General features: G+C 40.5%; 2 protein-coding genes across 2 annotated transcripts in view; both read left to right on the top strand.

Moving 5' to 3' along the window:
• The first annotated feature begins 44 nt into the window (after nt 1-44).
• Nucleotides 45-8,341, top strand: b4galt3 (UDP-Gal:betaGlcNAc beta 1,4- galactosyltransferase, polypeptide 3). Its single transcript, XM_020620749.1, has 8 exons — nt 45-283; nt 870-962; nt 1,052-1,514; nt 1,643-1,878; nt 2,708-2,898; nt 3,003-3,125; nt 4,013-4,117; nt 5,133-8,341. The coding sequence occupies exons 3-8, from the start codon at nt 1,232-1,234 to the stop codon at nt 5,434-5,436; spliced, it is 1,242 nt and encodes a 413-aa protein (XP_020476405.1). The 5' UTR covers nt 45-283; nt 870-962; nt 1,052-1,231; the 3' UTR covers nt 5,437-8,341.
• A 2,363-nt stretch (nt 8,342-10,704) lies between these two features.
• The window catches only part of atp6ap1lb (ATPase H+ transporting accessory protein 1 like b), a 12,798-nt gene continuing 5,637 nt past the window's right edge, over nt 10,705-17,865 (top strand). Inside the window, exon 1 of the mRNA XM_020615413.1 lies at nt 10,705-10,931. Within this exon, the coding sequence (XP_020471069.1) occupies nt 10,798-10,931 (134 nt within the window). The 5' untranslated portion in view covers nt 10,705-10,797. The remainder of the gene's footprint in view (nt 10,932-17,865) is intronic.

The following is a 17,865-nucleotide window of genomic DNA, read 5'->3' as shown; positions in this document are numbered from 1 at the left end:
GCGCCCCAGCCCATCTCCAGCCGTTTCTATGAGCGCACTTGATTGTGTTGACACCGGACGGATATGCGGCGATGCACTTGCGCGTAAAACCGTATGCAGCGCTCGCTAAGCAGCTACGGAGTGATTTCGCCTCAAATAAAGGATCAGGAGGAAGAGAAGCGACGATCATCATAAAAAAAAAATCGATTTCGGTTGGTCCATCGTGTCCACCCGGGGGCCAGCGGCCCGTCGATTCTCAGAGGAAGTCGGGAGGCTGGATTCGAAATGTCGCAGGGATGTGCTGGTGAGTCGGCTGGTGCAGCGGAGCTTGTGTGGAGTTTAGAGAGAGAAAGAGAAAAGAAAGGGAAAAGAAAATTAAGAAAGAGCCTTTGGGACCGAAAGATTAAATATTATACCCAGTGATCGTGTCGAATAAATGTTGCTGACATATTACCACTGTAGCAATGTAGTTGCCTGCATGGGCCTAATGATAGATGTTGATATATGCTGTCACCTGGATGGACCGATGTCTGTACTGATAACTGTGGCGCCGTTTTTCCTCTACTGTGATCTGTTTTTTCGGTAGCTAGAAAAATGTTGTTTCCTGTCTCAAAAGATGCAGCAGCACCTCCTGTGATGAATGCAAGGCTGGGTATCGAATATAGGGGGACCTGTGATGTTGGATTACTTTGATACGCAGGCATCAGCGCCTCCCCATATACGCCCCATGAAAATATCACTGCTCGAAATAAACGATTTTCAATAAAGAAGCAAATATGACGCGTTTGCAGCTGCTTGTCATGGCTTATTTTATCTTCCAGTGGACTACACAAGAGAGTACTGAGACAAATCAGCTGCATTGTTATTGCTCAGGTCTTTTTTTCTTACAGAAAGGCTGATGGTGAAAAGAGGCAGAAGAGGAGAGAGGTGGAGTGAGCCCTTTTTGGCCCAGGACAGATTTTAATAGGATCCTTAAAAAGCAGGTTCTTTACATGTAGACTGGTGTATTACAACAATAATCAGAAAAAGCATCATTGGAATTCAATAACAATAATTTCTTCTTTTCTTCCAGTGACACCTATGGTCAGGAGGTGATGGCAGTACTGACTGAGCTTCATTCCTACATACCCACCATCTGCACACCTGAGCCTGTACGCCGCCCTACCTGCTTCCCGTCCTCTCTGTCTGCCTCTCCTCGCTCATTCCCTACCTCTTCCTCCACCCTGTGAAGTTTCACTGTAACCTCTCTATTATGGCGTGCTGTGGGCGCTCTCTGGACTCCCCGTGCACCCTTGCCTTGCTGGTGGGTTTCCAGTTTGCCTTTGTACTATATTTCTCCCTTGGGGGTTTCAGAGGCCTCGTGTCTGTTCTCGTGCACACCACAGAGCCGGAGTTTGATTACTCTAGACCTCACGATGTCTACACCAACCTGAGTCATCTGGGAGTACCGCCTCCTCCGCCTCGCAACTCTGGCACTGGACCCCCTGCCACAGGACCACCACTAAGAGACTGCCAGATCCCATCCCCACTGCTGGGTGAGTTAGAAGGGTTAAATGTGTTGTAAAACATGTATATACTGTAAAAGGTAAGTATTCTGTTAACCTGTTGGTCAGACAAAAGCCAGACAGTCTTTTATATAACTTTTTCCTTTGCCTTCCACCAGTCGGACCTGTGTCCGTCCATCTTTCCTCTCCTATATCTTTAGAGGAGATCAGACAAAGGAACCCATTAGTGTTGCCAGGCGGATGCTACCGGCCTCCGGACTGTGAACCTCGCCACCACACAGCGATTGTGGTGCCGTACCGGAACCGGCAGACTCATCTCCGTGCCCTGCTCTATCACCTCCACCCTTTCCTGCAAAGACAGCAGATCCACTATAGCATCTATATAGTGCAGCAGGTCAGGTTATGTATGAGTGTTTATGCGTGTGCTGGTTTAAAATGCTGCTATCTATATGTTCTTTTCAGTGTAGATGTCGATAGTTTGCACCTCCATGAGCAAAGCTGATGTAATATCAGTAGGTTTCTAGTGTGATACTGATGTAATAATAGTGTAATGCTGGTATATAGCTGGTGTGATACATGTGTAAATATTTCTGACATTAATACTATAGTATTATATAATACTGGTGTTAATGGTGTAACAATACTATTGTAACATTGCTATAATACTATTTTACTGGTTATTAATTCTTTGTACTACTGATGTGTTATCAGCATATTAATGTTGTAATGTTGTAGTATTAGGGTACTACTGGGGTTTTGCTAGTGTATTACCATGTGCAACCTGTGTATTATCTCAAAACCCATGCAGATAAAACCAAAATGATATGCCCTGCTATGGTAGATGCCACTAAGGTAATTTAGATTAATGACATATTTCATATCATAATACAAACATTTATAGGTTATAATGTAGCATACAGTCTGTCTCTACATATCAGCCCTGTGATAGGCTGCAGACCTGTGCAGGGTGAACCCTGTCTCTCTCCCAGTGTCAGCTGTGATTGGCTCCAGTGCCCCCACCCCCACCCCCATGAGCCTATTCAGGAATAAGTGGTTTAAATAATGGATGAATGGATGGATGTAGTATACATCCTCAGGCTTCAGTGCAGCTGAACTTTCATCATAGTAATATAGTGCCAAATTGTTCTTCTTTTATATCGGTCAGTGAAAAATATGTTCTCTCCTAAACAAAAATTACCCTTTGCCTCTGTCTCTGGCTTCAGTGGGGGAACAGTACTTTTAACCGAGCCAAGCTTCTTAACGCCGGAGTGCGGGAAGCCCTCAGAGATGAAGACTGGAGCTGCATCTTCCTACATGATGTTGACTTGCTGCCTGAGAATGACCATAACACCTACACCTGCCACAAACAGTTCCCCACACACCTGTCTGTGGCAATGGACAAATTCAGATACAGGTAGAAGCATCTGTGCTAATGTATGTGTGGGCGAACTTCTCTCTAAATGCATTGTGCTGAGACATCAATTCCATTATTGTGCATTGGTGATATGACCCTCCCAGGCTGCCGTACCCACAATATTTTGGTGGGGTGTCTGCAGTAACACCAGACCAATACATGAAGATGAATGGCTTCCCCAACCAGTACTGGGGTTGGGGTGGAGAGGATGATGACATTGCTGCCAGGTGAGGGGGTGAATGTGGCAAAGGTCCACACCCTGCATGATGACAGAGTGAACTGTGCATGTTGACACGTAAGATGTGCTTGGGTGTGCACCAGTTTCTCATCCATGGTCATTTATGGTCACTTCTTCTTTTTTCACTGTCATTTGCTTCGCTCATTCATCTTTGTTCTCGCATTCACAAATTTTCTTTTCTTTGACTTTTCATTTCTGCTCTAACATCACCTTTCATCTTCATGTCCCCCACCTCTGCCGTGGCTTTGCTGTGTGTCTCTTGGAGTGGGCTCAGTGAGTATGCTCGCATGGACTGGCTCCCAGATTTGGGCTGGGCTGCGTGCTTAAGACTTCTCAAGCACTCTTCAGACTCATTTATGCTGCGGTCCCCTCTCTCCAGTCTGTTATGAGAGGCACTGGATGCAACAGAAAAATGATAACCCCAAAATGTGCACAAATTTAACATGAAAAAAAACAAACAAAAAACTACAATATCTCCCCTACCTTAGAATAATATTTCACTATTTGTGTGTGATGTTTGCAACTTCAAAATGATCTTATAGGGGATAGTGACAACAAAATTAGTTACATGTTTTATTTGATTTAGATGATTGGTGTGATATACAAGCAGCAGAGATGGAAAAAAGGAACTGCAGTATTTTCTACCACCTGTAGACCTTGAAAGTATGTAATTCTTTTATGTCACCCAAAATTCGTTTTTTTTTCATTCTGTTTTTTAAATGTATCCCCTAGTAATAGAAAATCTGTAATTAAGCATCAATTTATTTTTGTTTTTTGATCTAATATTAACCTGACTCATTAGTTTTCAGTTTTATTCTTTTAATCCTTTTAAGCGGCTGTTCACGTTGACTCCCGTTTGTGTGCTGCCTTTTCCAGAGTACGTCTGTCTGGCATGAAGATTGTACGCCCTCCAGTGGCCATTGGTCATTACAAGATGATCAAGCATAAAGGAGATAGAGGCAATGAGCAAAATCCCCACAGGTACAGATGTGCACACATTATTTCAGAGCATTTCTTCCCCCGGTTTGATATTCTAGTTCATCTGCCCCTTTTTGTAGTGAGCCTTTTTTTAAACTATGAAAGAAAGCATTTCTCTTCACTCATTTTGCACCACTAATATTTGTTGCTATTACTGGAGACAGGGATCAGGTTTGTTTTGTCTTTGCCTGTGCAACCCATTCTGTCTTAAACCCCCCCACATGGTGAGGTTTCATATTTTGTGGCTGTTTTGTGTGCGGTGGACATTTTCCTGCGCTTGATTTCTTGTGCCAGTAATTTCTGCTGCCTCAAGCAGCATATGCTCATTTGTTTTCAGATTTTAAAAAATGTTTTTGAATTTTTTTTTTTTATTATAAAAACAAGCTCCTGCAAATCAGCTCTAGCACCACAAGTCACACTCATGTGGGAGTGTAACATCTTGACAAGATATAAGACTAACCTTGCCCTACAGTGACAGCACCACTTTATTATATTTCATGGAGAGGTTGCTTTCATGTGGCACTTTTATTGCAGTAATTTGACATTTTGTGAAATATGCGTATTGACTTTCTACAAAATTACACGAGAAGATCCATACCACTCTAATGTCTGTCTGATAAAAATGAAGCTGCAACCAGGAGACAGTTAGCTTAACTTAGCGTAAAGAGAGGGAACAGGAGAAAACAGCAGGTGAATTCTAGTGAACTCTCCACACTCTAGGAAATCACTGCTTATGGTCAAGAAATGTTTTTTTTGACCCTTGGATAGTGGTAGGGTAATTTTTTCCCTCTTCATCAAGCCTTTATGCTAAGCTAAGCTAAGCTAAGCTAACTGTTTCCTGGATATAGCTTTATATTTATTACACAGATATGACAGTGTTATTGATTCTCTGATCTAACTCTTGGCAAAAAACATCCATCAATGTCAGACCAATTCTTTAAAGTCCAACCCTGAGACAAACAAACAAATGCACACACATACACACACAAATCTATGCTATAATGGCTCCCTTTTTTAGGTTTGACCTTCTAAAAAGGACCAGACTCAACTGGCGCTCTGACGGCCTCAACTCTCTGACCTACGAGCTCATTTCCAAAGAGCTGGAACCTCTCTACACCAATCTCACTGTCAACATTGGAGAAGACCCCCACCTGCCTCAGGTGAAAGCCCCCATCCCTGTGAAAACAACAACTCCTGCCCACCAGCGTGGCACCAGCAAAACTGGTGACACAGCCAAACAGAAGAAAAGTCAAGAGAGCAAAGGATCCATGGTGGCAAATGTGACTGTGACCAAGGGTGAAAAGACAGAACCTTTGCAGTGAAAGGCAGCAAATGAAACAACACAGGAGCAGACAGGTGTGATGAAATAGGATGAGGTGGATAATAAAGGGACTGCATACTGTAACATCTGTAGCAAAGAGTGGCTTCCCCCTTCATTTTAATCTGAAAGACAAACTGGAAGAAAACAGTGCAGATCTGCTTTGTTGTGCGACTGTATGTACACCAGTTTTTTGTGCTCACTGCATGTTACTGTAAGGGAGTTTATGCAATGGATCAAATGAAGAAGCCACTTTTGTCCACAGGAACACAACTGAATCACCTCTTCTTGCTTTATCATTCACTGATCATGCCCCGAGTGACTGACAGGTTTGTGGTCACACTCGTAACCAGGAGAAGAAAGATGGACGACTTGGTCACATCCACACAGAGGTCCACAACAAAATCAATGAGAAAGAAACAGCAAATATATGAAACCCTGCTCTTTTTCGAGACTTGGCAACTTGTGAGCAGCACATCTGCTGCCAGCAGACATAGCTACAGCTTTATCCAGTCTGCTCCCCCCCCAAAACTGCTGCCCCACTCCACAGTGGGCTTGTGTTTCTGTGCCTTCTCTCTTTTATGCGCATTTTATAAACTGGTATGGTTGCTTTTAGATGCTGATCTCCGGTTAGTTTGAACTCTCTTGCCTTGTGGCAACAGTTAAGAAACCAGGGAGGATAAAGCTTATCCTAGATCAAAACAAACGATTTGTTCCAGGACTGCCATTTTATATTTGTGTGCATTGATAAAGCGCTGACCAACTCCATAGTTACCAGACAACTCTAGAGTTTATATTTATATAGAGACTTATTTATTTGTTTACAGGTTTGTTTTACTTCTCCTTCATTACAGTCTGGTGCCTCTCTCTTATATTTAGTTTATAGACAATCAAATCATAAGGAAACATAACTCTATATCCAACCAGTGAACAAAGTGAGGAAATATTATCATTGCTATCTTTACGCCTGTCAGATAAACATAGACATGATAGTTGTTGTCTATACTTGATACATGGATAGACCTGTGTTTCTGATATTATCTGTGATTTTATCAATTTTCTTTTAGATAGATAAGTCAGGTATGGGAATATTGTAGACACGTGACTACATATTTGCCAGTTTAAGATTGTTAATAATAACAAAAGTGGTCATAGTTAAGATAAAACACTGTGTTTAGATTTTGGCCAGCTTTTGTCTAGAAGGCCTGATGTCCTCACAAAGGCTCTGTTGGTATGCTGTGAAAGACATCTAAAAGTGCATCTAAAAGCTAGAAAATGAGTGTCTGGCTGTCCTTGTCTTTCATCATTCACTATAACAAAGCGTTTGTGTCTTGAAGGAGATGAGGGAGGAACAACGAGTATTAGACAGAAGATTAAATTTGAACTGGGGCTGCCAAAATCAGGACATCAGTGTAAGCAATGTGTTGAGTAATTAGTTACCATCTATCTATGATCTAAAACCACTTCAGTTCTTTAATGTTCATTTTTTTCCATATCAGCCATTTGGAATGTATTATTTTGAGTGTTCATTGTTTTCCTTTCTAAGTTTGTCACCTGAGGTGCTTAGTTTGTGGACGGGAACTTGAAACTCATGAGTGGCTGCGTCTGATTTCTTGCTGCTGTTTGACCAGGTAAACGGTTAACTGTACACCTAAATAGCATGAAGAGTGACATAGTGTAAGACTAAATATCTGGTGTTGAATTGTCTTATCATACTAACAAGTACTGTGTTACTCATGTTAATGTGAATGTATTTAATTTGTTGATTGATTTATTGCTTCACTGATAGAGCTACATGCACAGACTTTTAAAGCAACTTTGCACTGCAGATGTGTTTTAGGGTTTGAAGTGCTCTTCTCCATTGTAGAGCTGATCTCCCTTTATACCATATCTTCACATTTCTTACATTAGCTTCGTGCCTCATGAAATAAGCTCATCTCTCTGAAGGACTGAAGACATATGGCTAGGTTATATGTGGCTGCCCTCATGTGGCACAGTCTGGCATAGCGCCAGTCAAAGAAACCAAGGACTGAATGAAACTGCCTGTCTTGTGACATGATTGTTAATCATTAACTTTAGCCATTCACACATTTCAGCCAATAAGATCTTTGCTTTACTCTGTGTGGAGGGTTTCTCCTTTGCGTAGTATCACATGATTGATCTTGCCAACTTAAAGGTGTAGAACAACTCCAGGAATTTTACTGCTTAATAGAACCAAAAACTACATGGGGATCATTTTATGAATGAATATAATTATATGGAAAGAATTTATGTTTATTTAGAAGCAGACATCACTTGTTTTTAAAAACAGTATCTTGACAGAGAGAGACAATAAGACCTAATTTATTAGCTTTATATAACAATTTTTTTTGCAATTTTATCAATAGATAATATGTCCTCCATTTATCATATCGCCTGGGACAATGCCTGTATGACATAAAGCAATGACACACTGAAAGCTTTTAAGGATGTTATGTAATCTTAGCAAAATGTGCTCTTAGTGGAGATTGTTCTATATTTAATAAATAGGCTAGTTTTTATAAAGGATGTTTTAATAAATGTTGGAAATACATACTGTGCAGTTAAATGCAAAGTCAGCATTCAGGATTGGAACTTTTTTGTATTTTTTATTTTGATCATGAGTTCAATCTCTCATTAAATACCCACATTTGAGTGTAAATGTGAGAATGATGAGAATCACTGGACTAGAAAGATGAGATGTTTGTGTATTCATGACAAATAAGACGTGATTAATCATCTCAGCTTGCCTTATTTATTGATCTTGTCTTGAAGGTAAAAGATTGTGTGTGTGTGTGTGTGTGTGTGTGTGTGTGGAGAGAGCAAGCTCAGCAAAAAAGGCAACAGAAGCATTGAACTACAGAGGACAGTGTTGTGACAGACAGCAAATATGTACAGTATACCAATAAATAAAAAACAACAACATAATCCTTAATGTGTCTTTTCTACTGTGAACTACTCAAACACATTAATGCAATGACACAAATGTAGAAACCCCACACACTTAAATACACACTAAATACACTTAAGTACTTAACTTGATGTACTTACCCTCCTACAATACTAGAGGCCTCTTAATGAATACAGGCTTTAGCTCTTTCATTAAGGCTGCTTCAGCTTCAACATTGCAGAGATCAGATGTTCATGCTCGCTGTTAGATTAGCAGTTACATAGCATCATAAACATGTTGCAGAGCTATCTAAAGCTGCACTAACCTGTTACATCACCTTGTGTGTTGTAAGCCTCAGTGTTCTCTGTGTGCATAAAAACCAGGATTAAAAAGTTGGATATGAGATCATACCTATAAATAGACAGTAACCCCCCAGCCCTGTATGATCGATCTCTTTCGTAAAATTCTGTATGACTCACCAAGACAGGGCAAAGCACAAACTCACAAAATGCACACCTTTCATTCAGTTCCAATGCAACACCAACACAGACTGACACGCCTGATGTTCTCAACAACACATAGCTATTACAAGCTTAAGGGCTATTGTATTAGATAATAGCAAGACAACACTTAAAACCATGCTACATGACAGAAAACAAATCAGCCTGCTTAAAACTAGACTGGCCAGGTTGTCACACTTGGATGTCTTTTTCTAGGATGTTTTGTGATGCTGCTGCTCTATGATGGCAGCAGTGACAGTCTAGTTTGCACTTTCTCTTCAGTAGACTGACACACTAATAGCCTGCTGAAGTGACTGTGGCAGACAGACATGGAGGAATGAGACAGCTTTTAGTCACCTTGTCTTACTGTATGTACTGTAAAACCTCAGATACTCTCAGCGATACTCTAGCTGTCTTACCAACAAACACAAACACATGCATATGGAATGATACTGGATTTACAGTATTGCATGTTTAATTTAATAGGTTATTTAACAGGGACAATGGGCATTAATAAACATTACTGTAAATGCACCAGAATTAGCCAAAAGATTATTTTTCATAGGGAAAATTATATGTCCAAATGATAGTATATTGGTACAGTTTCATTCTTGTGCAGGATACAATTCCTTCTTGCTGTACTTAATGCAGTTGGTGTTGTTAACGAACTGTGTAAGAGGAGGAGGAGCCAAACCACGTATTATCTTGTACATCCAACACATATCTATGTATTTAACCAAATTTTCCTAACTTAGAAGCACCTTTAGTTGCAGACAACATGCTTTAACCATGCTGTTACATGAAATAGTATTGATATTGGAATATTGATTTAACCAAGTTTGTAAGCAACATGTATCATACTGTACTGTGAACATAAGTTACCTTGTCATCTGCATACATTTGCATGTTACCACTATAACATGCAGATGGAAGATCGTTAATACAGCATATTATCAAAATAACAATGGACCTAAAATAGATCCCTGTGGGATAAAATGAGAGGAATTTAAAGTCTTCCCCTGCAGCCACTTTTTTTAGTTTGTATCATTGCCATACATTAATGTGATAATCAACCATGACAGTAGATCACAAGATTTGGTTATATAACCACTCTTAATGTTCTGCTCTGAAAATCATCACATCATCTGATATGAGAGGATGTATCAAGATCCTGTGGTGTCTCACGCATGGGGGCTTAATAATGCGGAGGAAATGGGATCAGCCGTCAGGGTTGGACCCTCATTCCCATCTCATCCCAAGGCTGCTCAGCTGCTCCTGTCATCCATATTTGCTGCCTCAGTGGACAATTTCCTCAGCCACAGGCCATCTTAGTGCTCACAACAACACATAGATCAAGTGAATTAATTCTGCTATTGTGGCACTGAAGATCTAGGTCATACAGTCATGATCCTTGTCTCTTTCTGTAGCCATGTCAACATCCACCTATCCTCCCAAACAACCTGACCTTGACATTCCCAGGTCAATTTCCACAGAGGTGTGTCCATGTATCTGAGCCCGCTGCTGTGGCAGAGTGTGTTTGTGTACACAGGCATGTCCAGCATGCATTTGGATATACTGTATGTGTAAGGATGTGTTTCAGTGTGTTATTTGTAGGGTCCCTAGGTATGATACGATGTGTTGTGAAAAAGAATTAGCTGCTGTCTATACTTGGGGCTTGCCTGTGGCTATGTGTGCATGAAAGAGAGGATGAGAAGATAGCACAGGAGTGGATGTAGGAGGGTGAGAAAGGCAGGGGGAGGATGACAGAGAAGGGAGTAGGATGGGAGCGAGGAGGAGGGAGGGTGCAGCGAGGGGACTGTGACGCACGTTGATCGGCTCTGCTCGCTGTGGATTGGCCACGGTGACTGCCAGTCAGAGGAGCTGAGAGTCAGGCACTGCTAGGAGAGCAGATTATGAAGCGGAGCTCAAGCGGCGGCAGTCTCCTCTCATTGTCTCAATGGCTGCACACGCATTCCTCCTCTGTTCCTTCGCCTTGCTGTCTGCTCTCAGCTGGCCTGGGCTCTCCTTGACTGAGGAAGAGTTGCAGCTGCGACTCATCTATGACGAAGTGCCTGAAATCCTGGACAGAAGGTAAATCCATCCTCTCTGTGGCTGTGACCAGAGGAGGGGTGGGGGTGGTGGTGGGGTATAGGTAGATGCTTGCAGGGATGCTGGGGTCCTGATGTGTTCTCTTAGGGTCTTTCTCTCCTATTCTTCTGTCCATCTCACCTTGCTTGTACCACAGGCTGTGAATGCAGGCAGTATCTGGGAGAGCTCGGCTGTGAGGCTTTGTTTGTCTCAATCTTGGGGACTGCATCAGACGCTGCTCATCAATCACGGATGGGGCTGTTTTCTCTGTACAGTAGTGTTGGTCTGGCAGGAGGGAGTTGAATAAGACTGGGGCAGTGGGCCTGCAGGAGAGGTAGAGTGAGAGAGGAAAGGAGGGAGGAGAGAAGAAGGAGAGCAGAGCAGAGGCAAGGTAAACAAGGAGAGGACAGGGAGGAGAGCAAAGAATGCATCAGGAATGGTCTATTGAGGTCTGTTTACTGATGCAGTCATTCAGAGAGAGAGATGGGGGGTGTTAGAGAGAGCAAGGAATTCTAGCTGGCCATGTCGGCTTAAAGCCCATGCAGTCCTGCAGGTCAAATCTGAATAAAATATTCAGGGCTCAGACCTGCGGACATTCACAACAGTGTCACAGGGACGGGACTCAGCCGGCAGCCAGGGCTTTTGCTAGCACCAGTTCCTCCCTGCTTACAGATACATCATGCAAAGGCCTGTGTTACTGTGCCAAAACCATGTAAGACTCTTGAAACTATGCCATCTATGATGGCTCACACAATCCTCTATAGCGCAAAGGCTTCAAAGCCATAATATGCTGCAGTTTTCGCTCTTTAATCATTGTTCAAATAATTTAACCATCTTGTTGCACTTTCAGCACAGTAACACATCTGAGTCTATGTACAATGAAAGATTTGTACTTCCATGCTTTCATTTATGGCACAAACAATCAGCGGCGCAAATAACTTGGATTTAGTATTCAGCGTGCAGAGTCTCATGAGATTGCTCTCATTCCAGCTCAGTCTAGTTTTTATGAAACCCTGGCAGGTCCCTGGCTTCACTTTTCACCGCAGTCAGTCTGACAGAGAATGGCTACATTAATTTCTCCAGGGGTTTTAAACCTATTCCTTCAATCAAACTTTGTACGTAACTTTGCAACGTAACTGTTTTGCCAGTCACAGGCTCCATTCACAGCTCCGACATACCCCAAGATGCTGTTATGTAAGAGCAGCCTTTCATTTCAGAGGCGTGGTAGGGTGCATAACGCTGGTCGGAAATGCAGAGTAAGTTAGAAGCATCAAGTGCTGATTGACTTGGTGTTCACAGGGTTATAGGAGAAAACATTCGTGGCATGTGTGGTACTAGACTAAGCCTGACAGCTCAGATCTTTTCTAATGATAAAAAATACTAAACAGATGGGATCTATTGCATGATTATATATGTATATTGCCTCAACAACCCCATTCATTATCGTTTAAATACTTCAGAAATCTGTCTTTCCAGTAGAATTTTGCCTTATTGCAGTTTATCATGAATAATGTGAAAAGTTTGCCATGTCTGCACATTTTTATGTGACTCTAATAATCTCCATGGTACTAATATTTGTAAAGCAACCCAAGCATAATACAATTCTGCTGATTAGGGGTCAAAATACTAAGTTTTAATTTGGCTATGATCTCTTCACTTATCTGGCCCAAGCATATCAACAGCATAGAGTGCAGGAATAAAGCTTGAGAGAAAAACTACTGCAGGTTGGGATTTTGCAGCTGTACTTTATAGCCACTGGCTATAAAAAAAAAAAATTGAGTTGGTATAAGCTTTTTGTTGCAAGATTCTGAAGAAAGCAAACAATAATAAAATGCATTGTACAATGCTGGTCACAAATGTCAACATGAAGCATGAAAAACAATTGTAGATATATATTTTTGAGGGCCACAGGTACCAACATAATAAAGCACACAGCTTTTGATGGATTGTTTTAAAACTATGTTAGTGTGTGATAAAATAAATTCAAAACATATTTCTTGCTGACGAAAAATGAAGTGCACCATTTAGTAGTACACATTTTACATTATTAGCAAGTTTAAATGTTTAAATAATAATAAAAAAAAACTGCCATTCAATTTACCAGTGAAGCCTGTGTTAAATATACCTGGCCCAGTAAAGTTCTCAGACCAGTCAATTAGATATGATCCAGTTTCTTGAGCTTTCTATAGCTCAATCAAAATATTACATATAAACAAAAGTCCTGTGATATGTTTATAGAATCTAAATGGGGTTAGCATAGTTGCTCAACAATCCTGCAGTTTTCCAAACTTGTCCTCAGTCTACAAAATAATCATGTGAAATTCTGAAAATAAAAATATTTCACAGCTTTGCTCCTGCATTTTTGTTCCAGTTTGTTGATCAGCTGTGCAACATAGCGATACGTTTATGTCTTATGGAGTATTTTGTCTCCAGTTTCACAGTTTATCCATCACGGTTTATTGCCAACATTTGCTAAAATCCAATTTAAAAGTGTTAAACACTGAGAGACTGCCCCAAACACAGACACAGATTAGCTGACATTTCCAGTGGAGGACTGATCAGTCATTGCCTTTCAAAGAAAGGTTCAAGGGTTAAAAGACCAACAGCAATATTTGTCAATACTCACATATTATTTAACTTCCTAGAAATGTGTGAACTGTTTATTTTATAGGTAGAAAGATTCAGAAATCAAAGTGAGTGAGAAAAGTCAAACGCAAATAGTCATAAATACTGTTAGCAGTTTCCTGTATACAGTCCTGATGTTAGGCTGTATACACCAGCATTTGATCTCAGAGGCGTAGGAAGATTTAAACAACTCTAGCACTTGACCTGAGGTCAAATTCGAGGCTGCAATCAAAACTACCCTGAAATGGCAGCAGGGCTTTGAGCAGCATTTAGTAAACCCCTAAAGCTTAATCTGCGGTAATAGATATATTAATAGGGCAGCATCTGCACAGTCTGGGACAAAGACATGTTTTCCTTCCATGTCAGGGGCACACACATTAAGTATAATTTAATTAATGAAGTTAAATTATATTTTACATACTGACTAATTAATAGTGTCTCAGTTTGCCAAAGTTGTTCATTGTGCTCAGTGTGAAATACTGTCAGAGCTGCATTTGAAATTTCATAAGTTTCACAAGGAAATATGAGCACAGGAACACATCACTATAGTCTGATACACCACTGATATACACAGTGACAATGGTTACAAGCTGAGAAACCAAAATCTAATGCATAAAGGTACAAAATGATCTTATCCAATTGCTAATTATTACCTTTTATTCTTCTTGTAATATTTTTAACAAAGCTGTATTTTACAGTGAGCCAAATGTACCACATAGAAAATACTTAACTACTGTACTCAACCAAACTAACAACAAGCTATTAGTCCCCAGCAGTGCACTCCTGTCCTGGATGTAGGGGCTTAGATGGACTGATCCTGGTTTATAGAGAGTGTGAGTGCAGTAGCTCAGCGCTCTATGGTAGCAGAGGCGAACAGGACTTGTTTACAAATTTGGGGAGCAGGCACCACACCTTCACTCTGCTCAGCAGCATACAGCAGAGGCACAGATGAGGGATGATAATCAGCTGTCCATCTACGGGTTTGAATAAAGACGTCTGATGAAAATAATCAGGGAAAAGGTGTATTGATCAAGATACCATCAATGCAATAGGTGATTCTCACTGTTAACACTTAAAAGCCAGACAGTTGCCTGTGTAAAAATATGTGTAATCATAACACACACCTAACAATCACTATAATTTATTAGGTTAATTATTATTATTTAGGTTAATCTGGTAATTTGGACATATTTGTGAATGTGTGTTTGTGTGCTCACATATTTGAGGACATACTGTATGCAGAGGGAGTGAGGTGAGCCAAGGAGTGGCTCTTTGATTATATAAAGGGCCTGTCCAGCACCCAGGCACCGTGTGACAGCCTGAGCCAAAGATGGGGCAGCAGTAGTCCTAGGTTGCTGACCTCGCGAAACTGGCACAGGAACAAATGACTGGGCTTTAGATAGCACCTACACACTCCCACTCACTTCTCTGGCCTCTTGCAGCCAGCTGAGGCCCGATTAAGTGCAGAGGAACGAGAGCATGAATACATGTGTTTGGGATGGGTTAATAGATGGAAGTGGGGGGTCTGGGGGGAATATGCAGCTTGTTTGCAATGGCACTGAAGGTTATTAATCACTAACTGTAGCTTTGCAGTGTTTACATGAATTTATAAATATGTAAATCAGATATCAAATGTAGCTGTCTGGTGGGATTTTTTAAAATCTTTATGTTGTTATAAGACTTGTAAAGTTTCACATATCATCACAGATGATGAGTGAGCGGCGTCCAAGTATCTACCACGCTACTGAGGTTTCAGTCCCAACTGCCAGCTGCCAAAGGCATAGTGCATTTGGCAGCTTCTTCATATACAAGCATGCTTACCCAGCATTCACCTGGGCAAATGTAAATATTTGGATTTATCACATACATAAACCCTCCTATTGTTACACATAGAATAGAACAATCAGACATTATATACAAGAAAGTTCATACAGAAACAAACAAAACCCAGAGACTCTAATATAGTCAAACAGGATGATGACACTGAAGCTGACACCCACACACTGGAATCTAGTTTGAAGAGCTTGTATATAAGACAAGATCACTGTTCATTTACTCACAGTCTGTAGACAGCAATATCTGTTCACCTGGAATGAAGTCTAATTAAACCTAATTTGATTTATTGAAAAAAAAAACAGCCCTTTACTTGGCAGCTATGTGACAGAGGACCTGAAACAGTCAAGCTCAGTACTGTACAATGAAACAGCAGCCTGAGTCCACATGTTGCATACCAGCAGTTTGTATTACTGCTGAATTTGATCCTAATATGAAACATTTGTTTCTCATACACATTTGGTTTCACTCATCCAACTGAGAATAAGTACTTTCATGGAATAAAAGCATTGGTGAGACATTTAATTGTTAACAATCAATCACTACAAAAACATTGTAACAGTGCAACAACAGAATTGGCATCAACATTATATTGATATACAACTAGGACTCCAGTGTACTGTCAAATGAATGAAGTACATATTTATATTCTGTTGTATTTCATGAGGAAATACCAATTGCCCATTTAACTAAATTACCTTAAACTATTATACTGGGCCAGTGAAATATAATTCAATTGCTGTATAATGACTATGGTCAGAGTCCAAATCTACTGGATAGGTATACATTAAATTATGACTTCAGAGGTCAGTTCAAACATATTAATTAGCTCTTGGACTGTCAAGAATGCTGCAGGCTCTGACATCATTCCTTAATCCCTTCATCTTGTTCAGGGACTATACGTTTCACCATACTTAGGCTCCAGTACACCTGACCTGTGCAAACCACTAATCCTAATCCATCTGCTACCAAACTACACAGTATTGCTCAGGTGCAAACTGTGCTATACAGGTAGATATGTACTGTATAACTGCTCAATTAGTATACTATAAAACTGTAGCTTCCAGTGCTATCTGACCTGGGACTTGTTTCTTTTTATCTGTTAGCTGCTGCCCAAGTTTGCTCACCTTGTTTTGACCTGTAAATGCATCACCCACCCTCAACAAGTAAGACACATGACAAAAACAAAACAAAACAAAACCAAAAAAAAAACAACAACTACACTTTCAGATTCAATGTACTGTAAGTCTATGTCCATGTCATTGTTAAAAGAATGGGTTGTAAATGTTGTAAATGCACAGTAATAAACAATATTACACAAATATTTATTTATGGTAAATTTAAAATCATTGAATTGCAGTAATCTCACCCTTTTTTATTACAAATGTAGGCTGGGGTTGTTTTTGTTAATGATCACATAACTATATGGGGCAGCTCCACTGTGTCAGGTGAAAGAAACAGTGTGCGAACAGTAGTCCCAGCTACTGAGTAGCTTTTGTGTTTAAATTTAGTAAAAAATAATCAGGTCACCTTCGGTGTATCTTGTGTAGCTTCAATAAAAGCCTTTTCATCGAGATCACAGCATTACTACAGAAAACAAAGATAATATTAATGACAGAGGAATTACTTTACAGGATCTGATTTTATTGTTTTGCAAATAAAACATTTGAAGCTGAGAAATGAACAAACTGAAGGAATGCCTGGTGACTTGACACAAAAGACAGATGTTAGTTGTCAAGCTCACTCCCACAGATTTTAAGGTTTACCTTTACACGCCCATTATACCTGGCTAGTGTGTGGAGCTTAGTGAGCCAGCCTGGAGATGGCTAAGAACAGGACAGGAGAGACCACACAGTTGGGGCAACAAGTGGCGCATCATAGCAAGCAAAACTGGCAATGTCAGCACCGCTCAGTAAACCCATTGCCAGCGTATTAGGTCTTTGATTAGATAGTTAAAGGGATCAGGATTAGCTTAAATAAGTCCAAAGCTATGGAGGAGTTAGACTGAGAGCAGGACAGTTACTGCTGCAGGGCAAACACATGACAGAAAAGGAAATGGTTTGTCCTCTGTCCTTTTTGCACTATATAGGTCAGTCCCACTTGTATTACTAAAAGCAATACACCACACAAAATATCATGCGTGTTGGGAAACGTACAGTGGGTACGGAAAGTATTCAGACCCCCTTAAATTTTTCACTCTTAATTATATTGCAGCCATATGCTAAAATCATTTAAGTTCATTTTTTTCCTCATTAATGTACACACAGCACCCCATATTGACAGAAAAACACAGAATGTTTGACATTTTTGCAGATTTATTAAAAAAGAAAAACTGAAATATCACATGGTCATAAGTATTCAGACCCTTTGCTGTGACACTCATATATTTAACTTAGGCGCTGTCCATTTCTTCTGATCATCCCTCAGATGGTTCTACACCTTCATTTGAGTCCAGCTGTGTTTGATTATACTGATTGGA

Source organism: Monopterus albus, unplaced genomic scaffold, assembly GCF_001952655.1.
Source record: "Monopterus albus unplaced genomic scaffold, M_albus_1.0 scaffold6.1, whole genome shotgun sequence".
Classification (NCBI taxonomy): Eukaryota; Metazoa; Chordata; class Actinopteri; order Synbranchiformes; family Synbranchidae; genus Monopterus; species Monopterus albus.
This window is presented reverse-complemented; position numbering and strand designations above follow the sequence as displayed.

What these genes read in the sequence shown, in the direction of transcription:
- b4galt3 (XM_020620749.1), top strand. Translation starts at nt 1,232, where the DNA reads ATGGCGTGCTGTGGGCGCTCTCTGGACTCCCCGTGCACCCTTGCCTTG. An exon ending in GATCCCATCCCCACTGCTGG is followed by an intron (nt 1,515 to 1,642) that starts GTGAGTTAGAAG and finishes GCCTTCCACCAG; the next exon opens with TCGGACCTGTGTCCGTCCAT. An exon ending in AATGAGCAAAATCCCCACAG is followed by an intron (nt 4,118 to 5,132) that starts GTACAGATGTGC and finishes TCCCTTTTTTAG; the next exon opens with GTTTGACCTTCTAAAAAGGA.